Here is a 21,742-nt window from a genome sequence, read left to right on the forward strand (position 1 = left end):
TCACTTCTAACATTTTTTTTGCATCAAATTCAAGCACCTTCCAGGTATTCAAAGAGCTTTTCTTTAGAAGATTTAAGTTTGCCATGTTGGAGATATTATCTATTTTTGCCTTTACGTGTTTACATTTGCTTGAATTTATAGTAACATTTTTTTATTTATGGAGGATTTTTAGACTCATGCTTGCGATGTACAGTAAATTGTAAAGATGTTTTTCTTTATAAATATGTAGTTTATGAAATAAAAACATATAGAAAACAAACTGGATTATACTGGTGAATTTTTCATCTTCTGAATAGTTCTTCTTTCGTACATTAAACACTTACACTGAAATATTAATTCCAAGGACATACGAAAGTAACAAAAATGTCAAACTGACTTTAAATCCTCAAAATAAGGAGTTTTTATTTAAAAGCCAAGAATTCAGAAAACCCTAACATGATTACTGAGGTGTGTGAAAACATTCCAAACCTGCATTAGAGTAGAACAAGGACCAAAGTGGATTAAAAGAACCTGTACATAATAGTACACAGGCTAAAATGTTTACATTAATATGTCAGAACATAATTGGCACTTCTGTAGAATACACAATGTTTTTTTTAATTAGTGCTAATTAAAATGTGAAGTTTAGTAGGTAACCTAATAAAAATAAACTGTATAACACATCAAAATTCACAAGACACTGCAAATATTTATTTCTATACAAAAGTACTTTTTGCTGCCTGATTTTTTTACATACACAGTTTAAGCCCACAATGACCCTTGCTAGAACTAGGAACACCTCAAACTTCATACAGCCAAATAAGAATGCTGTTACCAAAGCATTTTAAAAGTAATTGATACATGTCTAGTTCTTTGTTAAATTTAACAAGATCAAAAAGCATCATGCTGGTATCATAGACACAAGTACGGACTCTGTAATTCTTAATACTGGTAACTTTATAATTTTTTTTTTCTATAGCAAATTTTCAATGAACAGTACTAATACTAGAATGGTTCAGCCTCTGAACTTTAGACCTATTAGGCAAGCTAATACAGAGAATAGTTTGAAATGAGTGAAATGGAGTGAATTATTACATTTGAACAAAATAATTGTGCATGTGAAACATACAAAGTATATGCAGTATTTCACAATGAAATAAAAACAAAAAATCTTTTCTTGATATGGAACATGTTTTAACATGTCAGAAACTAACTCAAAGTGGAAGGTGGATTAAAAAGAAGGACAGAATACAGTGGAATATTTAAGGGAAGTAGTAGGATAACAGTCAATGGAGTATTTCAAAAGGTGACTAAGTACGATTAGTAGTAGCAGTTGCAGTATAAAGTTCAACAGAATGTTTCTGAGGAAGAGCAGAGGAAGAAAGTTTCAAGGTGGTTAGTTTTAAAATGTTTTGCTATATTCTAGTGCAAATTTGTGGAGAGTTAGAGATAAAAATTTGTTGGATCTGCAGAAGCGGGTACCAATGAAACAGGATTTACAGAAAATAGTATACATTAGGGGATAACTTGGAATAAGAACAGTAGAAAAATTCAGCAAAATAAAACTCCAAAGTGATTAGATGGACTAGAAAGATGAATCCTGTGGAACATTAGGGCACATCAGATATTAATTAAAAATAGTTGATATCAGTCTGAGAATAGTCAACTTAGTTTTGTAGAAAGCTGGGAGATGTCAAGTTAACTACACAATAGTTGATATCAGTCCGAGAATAGACAACTTAGTTTTGTAGAAAGCTGGGAGATGTCATATTAACTACACAATAGTTGATATCAGTCTGAGAATAGACAACTTAGTTTTGTAGAAAGCTGGGACATGTCACGTTAACTACACAATAGTTGATATCAGTCTGAGAATAGAGATAACTTAGTTTTGTAGAAAGCTGGGAGATGTCATGTTAACTACACAATAGTTGATATCAGTCTGAGAATAGACAACTTAGTTTTGTAGAAAGCTGGGACACGTCACGTTAACTACACAATAGTTGATATCAGTCTGAGAATAAACAACTTAGTTTTGTAGAAAGCTGGGAGATGCCATGTTAACTACACAATAGTTGATATCAGTCTGAGAATAGACAACTTAGTTTTGTAGAAAGCTGGGAGATGTCATGTTAACTACACAATAGTTGATATCAGTCTGAGAATAGTGAACTTAGTTTTGTAGAAAGCTGGGACACGTCACGTTAACTAAACAATGGTTTGGAAAAGAGATCAGATTTGTAAAAGTTTGTGCCATATCAAGTTAGAAGTAGTTTAAAATAGACAAGGCATGTAGTGTACATATCACAGCATGATGGGAGTCTGTACCAAACCTTTTACCGCAGACAAAGTTTTTTTGGTAAACACAAGATAAGCCAGAGTGAGCACTGGGCGGGTCTTATAAAAAGTAAATTCTTCACGTAGTTTTGAGTAAATCTGTTAAAACACAGAACTATATATATATCCTCAAAACTATTAATTATTACATTATTTTTTAATATCGCTTCAAAATTTTCATAAGCTGTTGAAAGAAAACTCAAACATTCATATCTATACAATGAACAAAAACACTTTTGATGCAAGAAGCATATTACATAATTATACATTTGTCACCTATATGATTTTCTTGCAAAAAAATCAGCTTACTCGAATAATTTAATATTGTAAAGAAACTAATGAAATACATAATACCTTTAAAGTTCCTTCTGTGACAGAAAAATTAGTCAAAACAGTTATCATCATTAACACTTAATACATCATATCTATGGTGTCCATTCAAATAGCAAATAAAAAAATAATCATGCTGTGAAAGGAAAAAAACAAATATCTCTTGTTACTCTTACATTATTGCCCATACGCATGTAAAAAAAAAGTACAATTAGTTTATAAAACTACCTACAAGCTAGTTCATTATTTATAGAATTTCCCCCAAAATAAAATGTTCAAGGTATAATACAATCTTTCAGCTATGTATGATTACAAGCAGATCTTAGTATATGATAAACACCTTCTAATAAAAACTAGAGAATACATTAACTACTTTATACGAGGTGTGACAAAAAAAAATATTTTCTTCGTACAAGGGATTATTGTGGAGATAAATAGAATTTGGTTTACAAATTACTTAATTCTTATAATAAAGGTAACTAAAGCATGCAGTGATTTGATTACACCTTTAGAGTTGCACATCCTTTTGAATGATTTGTTTTGAAAAAAATGTCAAGTGTAGCGCTCAGACCACTGACAGTTCTTGAAGATACAAGACAAGGTTTTAATCCACAAAAATGTTTCTTTTAAACACTGATACCTAATATTTACCATTTCTCATGAGGGCAAACAACAATAAGATTTAAAAAATTCTGCTTGATCCCCCCCAATATGTTTCGGATAAAGTAACAAAAGAAATATCTAAACTGTTAACCAAACTTTACCGCATGACATCACAAGACTTGTATAATAAGCAAGCACGGAACTTGGATTTCAGGTCAATGGTCACGGAAAATGTTGCATGGAAGCGTGTGGTTTTTATATGATTCTAAATTGTAAATTTATCAAAAAAAATCTAATTTAGGTTAGGCAATATTCAGTGGTTCCCATGCTTTATGTTTGGAGTGTCTGTATTTCAGAAACAGTTCTGTTTATGAGCAATTAATTTTAATGAATGCAAAAGCAGAAGTGGTCTACATAATGTCATCAAGCTGGAAATAGGTTAAATAACCAAAGATAATCATACCTAATCATCCCATGTATAATGAGAAAATATATACGTAACTTTCTATAAAAACTTTAACAAATATAAAGTTTTCAGTATTTTTTCTTTTTTATGAAGCTTTTGGTTTGAAATTCATAAAACTGTAATTCAGAAAAATTTTGAAAAATGTTTTTCGATAGAACCAACATACTTATAAGGAGGAATATGAAACTCCAATAAACAACATGCAAGCTCACTACAACAGTAGCAGTTAGAAGTGGTATATACAATGTGGTCGATAATTGCTTGCTTCTACTTAAGTGGTAACAATAAATTATAATAGCTTCATAAAACTGTTTGGTGAAATGAACCACAAGAATCCTAAGATGCATTTCTTTATTTTTTTATCTGCAACTCTGCATATCATCGTAAGAAGCCAAATTTCAACTAGATGTTAATGACACTTTTGATGATTTATCTTTTACATATTCTAAACATGGTTTTGCATTCAAGAATTACCAAATAATTTCATAAGTTCCCACACTACCACCTAGACTAAATCTGTTTCAGGTTGCTCCATTCCAAAATAGTTTTCAGTATGAATACACTGTACATTTATAAAAAAGTTCTGATATGATTTGACTCCTTAATCTCTACGATCAGATAATGATCAGAATTATTTGCTAGTTCGAAAAAGAAATTAAGATAATAAACGTCTGCCACAGAAATGTACCTTTTAAGAGCATTGAACGATATATTTTGATTGTAAGATTTTATCATGATCCTTAACTATCATTTAAAATGCTCCTATATTTGTTGAAAGCTAAAATCATCATCTTTTTTATCAGACTAGATGAAATTCATTTTTTGTAGTCTGTAAAATTGAACATTCTGTATCAATGCTATTATTTTCTGAAGACTTCAAAATTCTATTTTGACAATACTTTTAGCAGATATAATACGTTGAAAAAAAAAAACTTCAATAAAAAGTTTTGTTAAATATAAGAAACATTCACCACAAACATTTCATTAAACTTTTCTACTGCCAGCATTAGAATTACTTAAATAGAACTTAATTTCTTCCCAATTATGGGAATATTAGCTATATATTTAAAGATTATTTAGATGACAGAACAAAGAACATTTCAATAATGTACTATCACCTTTTAAAAAATTAATAAGAATCACTTATTTACATTTAACAAATATGGCAAGTCAGTAAAACAAAATAAAATTTCCAAAGAAACTATTTTAGTGTTTTAGTCTGCTTGTCACAGTTTAGAGTATTTCATGATCTGATGATTTGAAACTTAAACACTTTATATTAATGCATTTTTTTTTCTTTTTCTGGAATATTTAGCCACTTTGGAAAACTTAACTATTTCAAAATAGTTAATCATCATACAAGTAAGTTTGTAAAATATAATTAACAGCTTAAAAGTAGAAATCTAAAAGAAACTAACAATATCTTGTGCTGAGTAAATTATTAAAACGTGTCCTGAACTCACTACAAAAACCATTTTTTCTTGGCTAGATGGCTAGAGAAAGTTAAGAAAATGAAAATTCCTTCAGATGTTCTTCAATATCCACTCGACAGATTGGACAACGTTTGTTGGTGGTCAGCCACTGGTCAACACACACTATATGGAAGAGATGCATACAAGGGAGACGCCTGCAAGAGAGAGAGAGAGAGAGAGAAAAAGGATTTTAACACATCAAATAAAAGTGGTAATTTTACTGCAAACAAACTTGACACAAAAGGAAGTTTAAAGTACAAATATGCAGTAACAGAGAGAAACAAAAAGTGTGAAAACAATAATTTTAAGATAAAATCTTCTACAGCTGTAATGTTTTGAAGTTTATTACTATGACATCCATGTAAAACCAACGAAATAAAAATGCTAAAATAACCTAAAATCATGTCAGTGTTAACCAAGACAATACTGTACATTGCAGGATTTTGGTGTAACCCATCCATACAATAAAAATTGCTTCTGTAAAGATTTGGTAAGCCCTCAGAGCTCTTTATTCTTTTAAGTGAAGAGTTTAGGAACAAACGTTTTAGGCAGGTGAAAATAAGTGATTTATATTCTAAAGTTTGGTGTAACACTTCAAGGGATACTGTACATGATACAATAATGGAACAACTATTTTACAAATGATTTGGCATGGTTAGTACTTTAAAGGTGCTAGCTACATTGCACAAAACAATTAAAACAGTTAAATAATAATTACAAATTCTAACCTTTTAGCTAGTACAAGACAAAACCACTGTTTTAAAATAATAACAATCGCCTCTAATAGTTCATATCTATGAAAATCAGGCTTCTGATTGTAAGTCGTGATTTGAAATGTCAGTGATCAGACATTCAGCATACATTTGTAAATGAATAAAAATGTTTTCACAGTGCGACATCTAACATGATGTTGTGCACTTAAAATCAGCAATAATAAGGTATTCTCAGCTATTTTTAGGGCATTGTAATGTACTGAGAGCAGTCATGCACTGATGTTGTGTGCTTAAAATGAGCAATAATAAGGTATTCTCAGCTATTTTTAGGGCATTGTAGTGTACTGAAGGCAGTCATGCACTGATGTTGTGTGCTTAAAATCAGCAATAATAAGGTATTCTCAGGGCATTGTAGTGTACTGAGAAGAGTCATGCACTGATGTTGTATGCTTAAAATAAGAAATAATAAGGTATTCTCAGCTATTGTTAGGGTATATAAGTGTACTGAGGTGATGTGTCATCCCTCATATCCTCAATGGGACTGAAGTCCAGTAAGCATGAAGACCATTTCATATAGTCATTTGCTTCTTCTTATAGGCTAATGTCGGGAGCAAATGCACCAGTATATGCAACATAAAGAATCACAGTATGTGGTTTCTATGCTGGGTAACACTAATGGTATCATTCTGCAAAAATGTGTGGGTTGATACATCCACCAATCTTTACTCTTGCCTATACCACACTGAACCAAGTGGGTTGATACATCCACCAATCTTTACTCTTGCCTATAACACACTGAACCAAGGTCATAAGTGTCACGTTCCTACATGAAACAGGGTTGGAACTGGTTCCACATTCTCTCCATACATCAGTTATCTGGCTACATGATGAAATACAATTGTTCTGCAGAGAGAATACTATTCCACATCATTGAGTCACCAGACATGCTCTTCGCATCACTGGGGGAGTAAATGTTCTGTCCATTTATTGAGCATCTAACATAAGCACTGACTTTTCAAAGTATGTTTCTGATGTGACTATACAATGATATGGGGTTCAGGGCCGGTTGCGACTGCAGTAAGTATAGGGGGTCACCTGATTATTTTGGGGATGGTGATCTGGTATATCCTTGTTCAAGCACCACTGCTTCATTCTTCCAATGACACTTTCAGACATATGTAGTAATTGGCAACAACTTTTGTGATCAGCTGGCTTCAATCTGACTGATAACTCTCCACCTGAATAAAATATTCATGGGTCTCACGAGGTCTAGCCATGGTTCACGAACAAGACAGGATACTTTCAACCCTGTGATTTACTTAATAAAGATAACCAAGTCAAGGTTATCTATATGTACAGTACAGGCAGAATGACCAATCACCTATCATTCCAAACCATTTTCCAACTGCACACCAGATAGTTCCACTCACAAAATTCACAGACTGCTTTGTAGAATATCAACTGTTTTAAAGTACTTTTACATCATTCTGTGAAACAAGATACTGGAGTATACTGATTTAACACACACATTGTTTTCAACCATCTTGTTGGCCAGCTGAAACCTCCCTCTGGACTGGCACTGTTTTAGATTATATAAGGGATAACCAGACTCCTGATTTACAGAGGGGGTTGACTGATATTATTTTATAACACTGGTTTACTTTTTCTTTGTTATAGCTACAATGTTACAAGTTTGTATTATTCTTTGATTGTTTCCATGCAGTATACTTACACAATATATTTTATAAATGAATGACATGGGGGGATATTTTGAAGGTGATGACTATTTATCTTTACATGCCACTATGCTAAAAATATCTCTTACTGTTGTTCTTTAATGAGCACTTTACAGTATAAAAACATTGTTTCATTATAATTTTAACTCTTTTACTTGGTATCGAGTTGTATCATTTGTGTGTTTATAAGTTAGAAGGCAAAAATTCTACTTTACCTGACATCTTCATTGTCTTCAAATTCACTCAAGCAAATGGTACATTTTTCTATATTATCTTCTCCTTCACTTCTCTGTATCTACAATACATGAATAATGAAACAACATTCTTACTTAACAAGTAAAAGGCTTAGAATATAAGTTTTTACATTTTCCCTTAGAAATACTTTAATTTGAACTATTATATTTTATCTTTTAGTAAACAATGAAAAACATTTAGTGAGATACTCTCTAACCATTCCCAAACTAATAAAACAGCCTGATAATACAGTTAATGGTGATGATCTTCTGACACTATCAAAGACTACGATAAGAATCTAATAAAACAGCCTGATAATGCAATTAATGGGGATGATCTTCTGACACTATCAAAGACTACGATAAGAATCTAATAAAATAGTCTGATAATACAGTTAATGGTGATGATCTTCTGACACTATCAAAGACTACAATAAGAATCTAATAAAACAGCCTGATAATACAGTTAATGGTGATGATCTTCTGACACTATCAAAGACTACAATAAGAATCTAATAAAACAGCCTGATAATACAATTAATGGGGATGATCTTCTGACACTATCAAAGACTACGATAAGAATCTAATAAAACAGCCTGATAATACAGTTAATAATGGTGACAATCTTCTGACACTATCAAAGACTACAATAAATCTAATAAAACAGACTGATAATACAGCTAATAATGGGGATGATCTTCTGATACTATCAAAGACTACAACAAGAATCTGATAAAACAGTTAATAATGGTGATGATATTCTGACACTATCAAAGACTACGATAAGAATCTAATAAAACAGCCTGATAATACAATTAATGAGGATGATCTTCTGACACTATCAAAGACTACGATAAGAATCTAATAAAACAGCCTGATAATACAATTAATGGGGATGATCTTCCGACACTATCAAAGACTACAATAAGAATCTAATAAAACAGCCTGATAATACAGTTAATAATGGTGACGATCTTCTGACACTATCAAAGACTACAATAAGAATCTAATAAAACAGCCTGATAATACAGTTAATAATGGTGACGATCTTCTGACACTATCAAAGACTACAATAAGAATCTAATAAAACAGCCTGATAATACAGTTAATAATGGTGAAGATCTTCTGACACTATCAAAGACTACAATAAATCTAATAAAACAGACTGATAACAGTTAATGGGGATGATCTTTTGACACTATCAGACTATCAGGGGTCTTTTGATAAAATTAAATCTTATGACTGATAAGAAAAATTCAGATTCATCTATCTGGTAAGTTTTGGTATGGTTTATTTTCTTCAATACCATGAATGTTTATAAAAGATGGGTTCATTGACAAAATAAAGTTAGTCACTTATGTGAACTAAACCTATATTTTTTGAGGTGTTGTTAGATTTTCCTTACTATATCACAACCACCAAACTCTTCAATTCCTTGAGATTATAGTTTGTACTTGAAAATGTTACTTACTCTGTTTTGAAACTCACCTTTTTATATTTATGTGGAAAAGTATTTTGTTCAATTGTTGTTTGAGAAGCTCCCCTGTTTACAGCCATTCTACGTTGTTCGACAATTCTCATATAATCCTGTGAAAAAATCCCTACTTTAACAGCTAGATACACTAAAATAATCCCTACTTTAACAGCTAAATACATAAAACGTCTACAATTATATCTATTAAATCATGCGTCGGTTTTTAATGTCTAATTAATTCAGCTTAATAGTTTGATAATAAACTAGACTCCCAAATCTTCAGGTTTCCATATACTTCACATTTATAACAATTTAAATACTTTTTTTTTAAGTGTTTTTGTGGCAGATTGTTACACCAGAAACCTTATCAAATTTTAATATTACAAGAAACTCATTATTCTTCACAAAAAATAACACAAAGAATAATGTGTAATTATGCAAGGGTTTTTTTGAAAGTTTCCACTGAATCTAAGTTGCAATGTACCTTGAAAACTACAGGGTATCCAAAAAATTATGAGACATTACAAACTTAAACTATGACAAGACAGTACAAATGTATCAATTATGGTGGATGACGGGCACATGTATGCAGTATTTTGTCATAGTAAAAGTAATCACATATATATATAAAACATGCTTGGTAACAAACGCGGCAACAGAAAAGGCTACGTACATCCTGTGGTGGTGAGATGAAACCGACATTATAGTGTGAAGACAATATTGCAGAGTGTACATAAAAGATTTACTCATTAAGAATCTTAATAAGATGTACTACTAATTAAAAACATTTCTATCTGTTCAAGTTCTCAATGTGACACTTCTTTATTGGCTAGTTAAATTAATACAGTACCAAAATAATTTCGTTTGTGTTCCAAAAGAAAGCATTAAATTTTATGTTTTTGTTGAGAAACTACAAAAAAACAAAACAGACAGAAACTCTCAAGCTTCCAATGTTTTTTTCTTGTTTGCGAAGTTAATGAAACTGTTATAACAATTTCTGCTAGTGCCTGGCTCGTACTTCTGGATGGCTCAGTTGAATAGAGCATTGCCCCTGTTAACCAAAGGTCCTGGGTTCAAGCCCCAGTACCAGTGTTTTTTTTTTTCACTTATCAGCTTTTTCACTCACAGCAATGTTTCTTGTAAAGTTTACTTTCTTTCATTCATTCATAATATGAATTACAGCTGAAAATACAAAAAAGAAAAAAAAGAGGAAAAATATGTAGTTGTGTTGAAAACTAAAAGTATGATCTACTAACCTCCAGTCTTGCCTGCACATGACGTGGGAAGAAGGGCATATAGTGCGGGTATAAAGGCATTGTTGGGGGGATGTCTGGTAAAGTTGGGATGGCAAACATGTCTGGTGCCCTCTGACTTACTGGCTAAAAAATTTAAGAGAATGAAAATATTATTCTACAGTTTAAACTATCATTAATATTTTAACAAACTATGAAGAAAAAAAAAGAGATTAATAGTGAGAGGCCATTTGTTTCATTGGTAAATCTAAGATCTGTAGCCATCAAATAAGGAAAAAAATTATTTGTACCTAACTATATGCAGTAAATAGTAAGAGCAAATGACAACTGGAGGAAAAACCTTATGTTCTTGAATATCTGTCAACTGAATCTTGTGTGTAAAATTCATACATTGTTACTTTTTACAGAGAACTTAAAGTTCAATTTTATGACATTTTTATCTTATCAAAAAATATAGCATTGAATTATCTTCTTAAATAACTTTTACAAAGAGGTACTTAAATACACTTATCAGATATTTTAGAAATGGCCACAGTGAGCTGGTCAGTCAGTACATGATCCAATTAACGTTTTTCTCAATAAGAATGTTATTATGTCCTTGAACTCTAGCAGAACAATTACATATACATTGTTTTCAGAGTCTAATATCCTTGAACTCTACACAGATTATAAACTCTTATATTCTTCAGATCTAATATATACACGATTTCAAACCTTGATATCCTTGAAACCTAGCACAACATATACATGGGTTTTAAACCAATACATTCTTGAAACCTAGCACAACATATACATAAGTTCAAAACTAATACATTCTTGAGAGCTAACATAACATATATACGGGTTTTAAACTAATACACTCTTGAGAGCTAACACAACATATACATGAGTTTTAAACTAATACACTCTTGAGAGCTAACATAACATATACATGGGTTTTAAACTAATACACTCTTGAGAGCTAACATAACATATACATGGGTTTTAAACTAATACACTCTTGAGAGCTAACATAACATATACATGAGTTTTAAACTAATACACTCTTGAGAGCTAACATAACATATACACGAGTTTTAAGCCAATACATTCTTGAGAGCTAACATAACATATACATGGGTTTTAAACTAATACACTCTTGAGAGCTAACACAACATATACATAGGTTTTAAAGTTAAATATTTTTCATTCCAGCACAACATTAAATAGTTTCTGTACCTTAATATTTCAAAGTGGCTATCTTACTAGGAAAAACAAAGTTATAAATGTAAAGTAACCAAGTTTATTATTAATTTGATATAAAAACTGTATTATGTTTGCAATGTTAGTACAACCAAGGTTTCAGATCCAAACATGGGTGAAGAATGCTGGAACAAAAGCTATAGTGAATTATACGTATAAAATTAACTGTGGTTTTGAAATTCTTATTGGAATACAGTTTTTGCTTAGTTTACTGAAAAAAATATTTTTCTAACAAATATCACAAAGTAGTCCTAAGAAATTCTCTCACACTGTGCTAATGTGATTTTTTACTTGCACACTAAGGCATGTACATAGCTAATGTATAATTATTATTGTACACAGTGTAACTAATGTATAATTATTATTGTACACAATGTAGCTAATGTATAATTATTATTGTACACAATGTATTTAATATATAATTATTATTGTATACAATGTAGCTAATGTATAATTATTATTGTACACAATGTATAATTATTATTGTACACAGTGTAGCTAATGTATAATTATTATTGTACAGTGTAGCTAATGTATAACTATTATTGTACACAGTGTAGTTAATGTATAATTATTATTGTACACAGTGTAGCTAATGTATAATTATTATTGTACACAGTGTAGCTAATGTATAATTATTATTGTACACAGTGTAGCTAATGTATAATTATTAATTGTACACAATGTATTTTATGTATAATTATTAATGTTTACAATGTATTTAATGTATAATTATCATTGTACACAGTGTAGCTAATGTATAATTATTAATTGTACACAATGTATTTTATATATAATTATTAATTGTACACAATGTATTTAATGTATAATTATCATTGTACACAATGTATAATTATTATTGTACGCAATGTATTTAACGTATAATTATTAATGTACACAAAAACACATTAATATATAACCACTGAAACCTAAAAACCAACAGTTGATCAATGAAAATATTAAAAATACAAAATTCATATTAAAATTTAGTCTTTATACCTGTGCAAAAGGTCTAATAATAAGTTTTGTCACTTACGTTAAACGTAACAAGAACATATCTATTACATACCACTCCAGCTGTAATCCCAATATGTAAACCAGGAGGCACACCAAAGTGGTGTAAACGAGGAGGTGGGTGGTGGTAATGATGTTGATGAATATGGTGATGTACATGCGAGTGACCACTATCACTGTAATTATAAAACCAGAAATTCTTAATCTAGTCTTTAACACAACTGTTATCAGCAGGTACTCCAACTCATACATTGGAGTGATAAATAAAATTATAAATAATACATAAAATCTATAGATCAATAGTCACTATCACTCTATATAAAACATCTTTGTTTAAAAACTTTTGTATTGCAAAATCTGTACATTTTTTGTATAATGTTCTACATAAAAACCAACTCCAACTTACTAACAGAATGAATAAAACAGATGTAAATATAAGGGTCATGCTGATTAAGCACGATAACCTGGAGATCAGAGTTTTACGACTAATAGGGAGCAGTACTTAATTTCTTTTGGCCCTATTAAGAATGTTAACCATCAAGTACATATAAAAAACTTTTAGCTAGAAAAGACTATAAATCATTTAAGCCTAAGATAAATCTTTCATTACTATTATATACCTAAACGTATGCTATGAATTAGACGTGTTTCGATCAATAACTTGTGCCAACCATGTCTTACTGATTAGCATCAGTTGAAAAGATCCAAAGCTTGCTTCGTAAGTTCGACTGTGGTAGACGTTACAACTGTTTTGATAATGTCGCTAATCAGTTTAAAAATACCCGCATAAACCACAGTTGCTGTTATATGCTTGGTCTCCATCTCTCTTGTAAGTGGTTCTAAGTTTCAGATGGTTAGGTTCAAAGCATAGGAGACTCTCTCCTCTGGCTGCTTAGTTCATATGTAGCACAAGGAGTCATCGAGGTTGAAATGAACAATTATTAACTTGTAATACCTTCACAATATTTATAGAATATAACTTTCAAATCGCCTAACTGAAATACATATAATGATTACATAGTTACTTATTCTTGACGTATTGTACAAAAAATTTTAGCATTATTAATGACATTTGCTAGTAAAAAATCAAATGTATTAGCATTTCAATTTTGTTTTAAAAAAAGCATAAAATAATTTCATAATATGCGCAGAGTAAATTTGCATGATTCTTTTTATTTATGAATTATCAGTGTTTCTCAACACATTAAGTCTATTAGAATTATGGCTGAAAGAACGTGATAACTGTTGGTTTAGTTATTTACATTTGCATTTTATAAAACAGCTTCCAGTAATTTGGTCAAACAGACTTTTCTCAAATAAAAAAAAATGTAAATGAAAAAAAGAACAATATACCTTTAGAATAAATGATGCCTGTTCAGAAGAATCACAATTATTACTGATACTATTGCAAAATAGGATCAAATTTAAAAATACATTACTTTCTATCGTGTACAGAATATAGAGAATACTATCAATCTCTATTTAAAATATTTGGCTTTAAAAACATGCATTTGGTGAAATGAATAATTGAAATTAAGTTGATTCTATTTTATACCAGTTTTATTGTAAGATTCAAGCATGATAACACTTTCTTCTCATTATTATAAATTACAGATATGAAGTGATATGTTATAAAACCTTCATGTCTGATATACTCTTAAGATACCAATTTAACCTGCAGCTTAAAAGTCTTACCTCCCAGAGCTGGGTATCACCACTTCAGCCTGCACATTAATGGTGGGGTCCATCATGATATCTCCTGATGGGGGGGGAACAGGGTGTTGAGGAGGGAGAGGGGTCGGTGTTTGTACAGATACGGGAATGGACGGGTTACAAGAGGGACCAGGAATAGAGGTTTGAGGAAGTCCTGAAGGACCAGGTGTGGCAGCTGTCACAGGGATAGAATGACAAGCTCCAAACATTGGATTGTGAGTGGAACCCATTCCTCCTGCTTGAGCAAGGTGGTTGGGAGGTTGTCCACCTGGAGGCATTGTTGGAGTGCCATTAACTGCTGTTGTCAGAGGAACAGCTGAACTTGGGACACCTGGAACTGCTTCTGGACAAATATAGAATCCTGGAGCTGCTGTGTTTTGTGTTTCCATCAATCTTCTGTAAAATAAACAAAATACAGAATCTCTGCTTTTTTAATGAAATTTTCAGCAGCCTGTAATTTTGTTGCAAAGGGCCTCTCCCCCCCAAAATCAATGTATAAAAATTACAAATATATACATCACAACAAAAACAAGAAACATCAATATGCTCACAAAAATACTATGAAAATCTATTTTACTGTTAACATTTCTTAAAGAAAAATAGCTTTGTCACTTCAGTAGTAGAGTGAGAATCAAAGTAGTAAAATGTACTTGCATATCTTTTACATATGGTTCTTTCAGCCACTGATTTACAGAACAAATCTTTCACTTCAACAGCAACAGAAGAACTTTCAGCGGCTAATTTGACGAGCATGAGTTACACTAAGCAAAGCATACGCTCATATTGCATCCACAGCTATGGAATTCAATACTTGTAAATAGCAGACCAATGCTCAGTTTGAAAAGACATTTGATTAGTTTTCTCGTAAGTTATGTAGTCAGTTTTGTAGAAAATGTTCCTGCTGGAATGGTTGAATAATTATATGCAGATAATCAACACAAATATTCTTAACCTACTTAAATGTGCAAAATAAATTAATTTCAAATAAGGAATGCTAGGAATTTGGTGGATTAAAATGGCACAATATAATCACAACCTCTTATGTGTTAACCCCAATTTGTTGTGAGATTCCCATATTGTATTATAGTGAATTACAATACTTGGCATAAAGAAATGGTGAAATCACTCATTTTTTATGTAAAATAAAAAGGAGACCCCCCACCCCCAACAGTAATTAGTACAATTAATTGCAATATTGATAGTATCTTTGCTTACAAATGTTTTGTGGGACTCAAGTCAGGGACCCTGTAACCTACAAATTAAGGACCCAAATGCTTGCTCGTTTGTTTGTAGATAAGCACAAAGCTCTGCTATCGAAACCTGCTTTCTAGCATTATTAGTCTGCAGACATACAGCTAAGCCACCTGGGGGGCAACCCAAAACCACATACACAGTTTATAAAATGTGTCTGTATGACCTCATACAAGTGCTCTATTTGCTCATACATTGTTGATAACCTCTAAGCTCAACAAAATGGCCTAATGGACTTTTTACTCTTTTTCTTAACCAGCTTGAGATGCTACACTTCTAACTCATTAACATTAACAGATTAGTATCGCATCTTATGGTTTATTACATTTTCAGAGATAAAACACTAGGAACTCAACTAAATTTGGTCACAATCGCTGTCAATTTTTCTTTCAATAAAAATTATGTAGGGATATGTATCATCCTATTTTTAATTTTAAGGCATGAAGAACTTCCAAATTGCCTTTATTCCCGGGAAGCTTAAGTTAAGATTCAGTACATGTAATTATAGCTTGTTAATTAGAAACTTTCAATCTGAATGACACCTAATGCCTATCTAGGCTGAATGTCTATGACAGAGACACCAAAGGTTTAGGTATAGCCATCTCTTATTTTGAGCTACTAGGAAGCACCTACCTTCAAGGTCTCTGAAATAAACAGCAGAATTGAATGTCACTTCTTTATTAAAGCCACAGCTGAAAGAGCCCAGAATTTGTTTGGAAGCATGTTTTTTTTTATATAATTGCTTTACTTTTCAGGATTTTTTAAATAAATATTATAACTGTCTGTAGGTAGTTGTACCATCTGTTGTTGATGTGCTTAATCTCAAGTCTGTTTTTACAGAACACACTGGAAAAATTTGCTAAAACATTAAATTGATTTTGTAAGTCCATATGCACACACTCAATCATTAGCACCACACCAAACCACTTTCAATGTCTCATAGGATATAGATAAAAAAAAAAAAACAACCAATTTTGGTGTTCAGAGTACATTTAAAACTTGCAACCAGATATTAGCAATAGCTTGTGAGAAGGTGAGAAAAAATACATTAAATCAAATATTTTATTTCATAATGGATACAGGTTTAGTTTAAATTTATTAGAGAACCAAATATATTCATATGAGTACCATGTTACACCAAATTTGCCTAAATTAATGTTTCTTGGACTAAATATCTCAAACAATTAATACCTGTGCATGTACAAGCCTAAGGTATGTTGGTAAAGTCTCCTTCTTTGCATTTCCTGCATACGTTGTTGAGCCTGTTGATAAGAAAATGTATTCTTAAGAATTGGGTCCACTGATAATTAATAAAACTTACACAAGTTCAAGTCAGTGTTTATCAAATATAATATACCCAATATAATACAGTTTCAAAGTTCAATTTATATCAGTTCAAATACTGAATCACTTGTACCTAACAAAATAATTTTATCAGATTTCTGATAAATCACTTGTACCTAACAAAATAATTTCTCAGATTTCTGATGAATCACTTGTACCTAACAAAATAATTTTATCAGATTTCTGATGAATCACTTGTACCTAACAAAATAATTTCTAAGATTCCTGAAAAACTACACTGTTTAAATTTCTTTCTGCCCATCTCTTTTCATTTTCACAATTGCTAACTGAAATATCATTACCTGCCAAAGACGTTGGTGAGTTGGATTCATGTGCGCTAATCCTGGATGATGATGGCGAGGGTGGGGTGGAAGGTCCTGAAGACCAGGGGTTGGAGGAGGATTATAGAAATGGGGAAAAGGAGGATGTTGATTTGGATTGACAGAGGGGTGTGGAGTGTGGACTCCTGGTGGCATGTATGCTAAGTGTGGGCTTGGAGCACCTGAAAATGCAAATTATTAAAATTTTATTATATTTTATCACATTGCACTATAAGTGTTTAAAGAATGCTTCTCATTCAATCACATTTCCTAACAATGGAAAGAGAAGTAAATCTGACTTTACACACAATGTATCACTGTACATTTCATAAATAACATGCACAAAACAATAGTGGCATACAATACTAGCTAATACATTTAAGGTCAAAATTTACACGAATAATTGCAAAAAAATTAAAAGCACAGATCTGAATAATACATGGTGTTTTCCAAATTTCTGATCTTGGAAAAATTCTCATAATGTGTAATACTTATAACATCAGTCCAAACTTTCTTAGCACAAGACCCCATTCTGCATCCTTACTGAGGCCCCTCCATCCAATGAATCTATAGATACTAGTACCTTAACAGTATTGTGCATTTTGTGGGTGCTACAACTGACTGAAGGTTCTGCCAAGATAAGTACCCTTCTCACTTAATCAAAAAATGTCAAAGTCAAACTTGGAGCAATAATTAATTCAGGATACATCTAAACAAATAAAGACAGAGCTTACCCACAATACAGTTGAACAATAAAATGTACATATGTACAAATAAATGATGTTTGGTTTTTTTTACAGACACAGCACTGACCAACATAAAACATTAATTTGTCTGTGTGTGCTAACCAAAGATCTAGAAGTATCTTTTAACTTACAATAAATATCTAATTTCATTACTTATCTGTTGAAACACATTTTCCCACTATATCAGATGTGACATCATCTCTAAGTGCACCAACGCATATTTTCCCACTCCAATATTAAAAGTAAGTACCTTTTGTGATGCACATACAGTTTTCACTACTTCATTATCTCATATTTACATTTTTCGAAACTAGAAGAAACAACCTGTAAGATGCACAGATTATTTCAAAGCTAACCTGTGAGGGCATAGATGAATTTCAAACAGTTTCAACTTGAAACTGAAGTAAGTTCTCTGGCCAAGCTTTTGAATGATGATAAAAACATGATTTACATAATTTCAGACAGTTTGATCTAAAGTTTCTAATACAAGAAAGTTAATTGTATAAGAAACTAATTAGTATACTATTTTCAAGCAAGATAAAGGCTATGTCTAAAATATCTAGTTGATATATTTTATTTAAAAAGAACACTATTAAATTTATATGTAACTCAGAATAAGGTGTAGTAGGAACAGATGCATTTTTGTTTCAGGAGTACAGTCCATATGTTTTTGATTAGAATGAAAGCAATGAAGAGATACATATGTGGATGACACACACTTATTCTTTTACTGTCAAAATGTAAATTAATTCTATCTTACTTGGATAGACATGGTTGTGAGGACAAGAAGCAGCATTAACAGGATGTGACTGTCCAAAACAATTATTGAACGATCTACAAGAATCTCCAGCTCCACCAGATGTCTATATAAAGATACATGTTAATGATACGGAGTACCATTTAAGATATACATATCCTTAATATCTACACAGGTATCAGTGATACAGAGTTCCATTTAAAACATATATCCTTTACATCTATACAGGCACCAACGATAGCGAGTTCTGTTTACATCTACATATATATATAGGCTACAGAAATATAATAAAAATACTGAGGAAATACTCTTGGATAATATTACACAATAATATAAATATACACTGTATGATAACACAAGGATATAACCAAAAACAAATATTTTGAGATAATTGAACAATATAAGCTTAGAGAATCATATCACAAGCTATGCAAAGTGAATAAGAGTATATTCAATAATAATAATGTACCAGCACAGTAAAAAGGTGTAGACTGGTACACCTTCCAAAGTACAAAAACTCCGTAACACAGAAACTCACCTGATTTCCTATGCAAGAGTCTGTGGTTTCATGACAGCCCATAGGTTGCTGACTTGTGTGAAATCTACAAGTTGGGAACTGTACAATAGGTACAGGATGAGGTGGGTAGTTAGGAGAGTGGTAGTTGCTGTGGGGGTGAATAGAACGCTGATTTTGCCCCTGGCGACTGAACACTTGACAATAGGAATGTGTTGGTTCACTGAGGAAATGTAATGTTTAATATTTATCTTTTTCTATTTTAATAATAAAATTGAAAATTTTACATCCTTATTGTGTATAATACATTTTTTAAAAGAACAAATAAAGAAAACTGATACGTGGTATGTTCTTAACTTGTCTGAATTATATTAATAGCCATTAGATTAGGTAACATAATGACCTCAAACTTTGTGTTAAATGTTAATTGAAAATAAGATGTAGTTATGGAATAATATTTCTACAAAAATATGATTAAAACGTAATGTGCATTTGAACATCTCATTTGCAAATAAAAAATTTTTTGGCAGACCTAAAAAATATTCATGAACTCTCAAAATTCTAATAAAGATACAAATCTTTAGTTTTGATGTAGTCATTGTAAACATTTGCAAGTTACTAAACACAGTCTAACAAAAATTTCAGATATCATGGCTTATGGAAGGAGATTACAAGTTATTTAAAACTATCCACCCAACAAAATTCTAACCAAAATAAGAGATTTTGAGGAATCAGTAGGAAATAAACTGAAGTTAAATAATCTTTAACTCTTTCAGCACGGGCTCGGACCGACTTCCTAACCATTTTGTGCTTGTTATAGTTTTCATGCTATAACTTTTAAATTAGTAAGCATATGTTAACAAATTTGGCAGATTATCAGTAAACATTACAATGCTTTCATACACAAAATATCAAATTTTTTTATTAAGTCATAAGGTTTGTAAAGCAATGTTTTTCTCTTGCCAAACTCCTTTATATACACTTACTTCTATATGACACAAATAACCAATTGAAAGCTCAGAATTTCCCCCTAGTGGCTTTCTTCAGCCAAATGTGTTTGCATGCTATATCTTTCTTTTGAACCAAGATTTGAAGGAGGTAGGATGTGTCTTTAGTCTGCTCAAAATTTCATATTTTTTTAAGACTGAAATACAGCTTAGTTACAAAGCTTGATAAATTATAGTGGAATTCTATGGTATTGATATAGTAATTTATAATTTTTTGGTTATCCAACTGTATATATATACGTATATAAAACCTAAAAAGTTATTTTGTTTCTTATCCTCCATGTGCAAAACTTTAAAAGGCTTAGCAACCTAAGTCAAGCAGCAACCGAGTACAAAGGTCATAACTAGAAGAGATAATTGTTTGTATTACTTCTTTATTTACTGTTCTATGTTTCAAGAAAATTAAGTTTAAGAGCTTATTTCTAAATAGCAATAATCTATATACATATATGATGTATAATAATTGACAGTGACTGTATTTTACAAAATACTAGTCTACTAAAACGCAGCCAAGACATGTAACTTTGTAAAGACTAAATGTCAGTTTTATATTATTGGATACGGTAACATGAGTGCATGTGTGCTGCATCATTATAACTTCTGTATTGTTAGTCAGGCATGGCTGAAAGGTCAGTATAATAAAAATAATAATGATTTTGTGTTATAGACATTCTGTTGTCATTCTAGAATGAAAGAGGGATAATGTATATCTATTTCCTAATTTTTTATGGTGGTTATGATATCAGTAAATCTACCGAACCCATAGAGAGATTTATTACTGAAAATAGCAGATAAAATGTAAAGTTTTTTCTTAAGAAACATTTGATAACTATCTGGACATTATAAAGATCCTGCATGCAAAATTTGAAAATTTTCTGATGCATAAAAGTATTTTTAATCTTAAAATGAACATTGCTTTGCATGATAGACAGAACTAAAAATGGAAAGAGATGGGTGAGGTGCCACTGTGTTTGATTCATTACATGAGCAATATCTTACCAAATGGAAAAGATAAGAGGTTCTTATTTTATATTCTAGCATGTCAATATCAGTAATTTGAGTTTCTAATTCGTACGAAACTACAGACTTAGTACTTTGACATCACAAATGTCTAATTTGAACCAGTGCTGCATTCAACATACCACATGTTTTTTGTTTGTTTTTTATATTTACTTTCAAATTAACAAATTGAGTAACATACAATACGAAAATTTGAAATATAATCTACAGTTGGATAC

The 21,742-nt window shown here is 31.2% G+C and overlaps 1 protein-coding gene across 1 annotated transcript in view; it reads right to left on the reverse strand.

The window, feature by feature from the left end:
* Positions 1-379: 379 nt before the first annotated feature.
* The window catches only part of LOC106468250 (E3 ubiquitin-protein ligase Arkadia-like), a 36,888-nt gene continuing 15,525 nt past the window's right edge, over positions 380-21,742 (reverse strand). The window contains exons 5-14 of the mRNA XM_013928667.2: positions 19,522-19,720; positions 18,987-19,089; positions 17,463-17,662; positions 17,008-17,078; positions 14,548-14,961; positions 12,908-13,028; positions 10,600-10,722; positions 9,358-9,456; positions 7,852-7,931; positions 380-5,342 (exon numbers count right to left, since the gene is read on the reverse strand). Of these exons, the coding sequence (XP_013784121.1) occupies positions 5,219-5,342; positions 7,852-7,931; positions 9,358-9,456; positions 10,600-10,722; positions 12,908-13,028; positions 14,548-14,961; positions 17,008-17,078; positions 17,463-17,662; positions 18,987-19,089; positions 19,522-19,720 (1,534 nt within the window). The 3' untranslated portion in view covers positions 380-5,218. The remainder of the gene's footprint in view (positions 5,343-7,851; positions 7,932-9,357; positions 9,457-10,599; positions 10,723-12,907; positions 13,029-14,547; positions 14,962-17,007; positions 17,079-17,462; positions 17,663-18,986; positions 19,090-19,521; positions 19,721-21,742) is intronic.

Source organism: Limulus polyphemus, unplaced genomic scaffold, assembly GCF_000517525.1.
Source record: "Limulus polyphemus unplaced genomic scaffold, Limulus_polyphemus-2.1.2 Scaffold2934, whole genome shotgun sequence".
NCBI classification, from domain to species: Eukaryota; Metazoa; Arthropoda; class Merostomata; order Xiphosura; family Limulidae; genus Limulus; species Limulus polyphemus.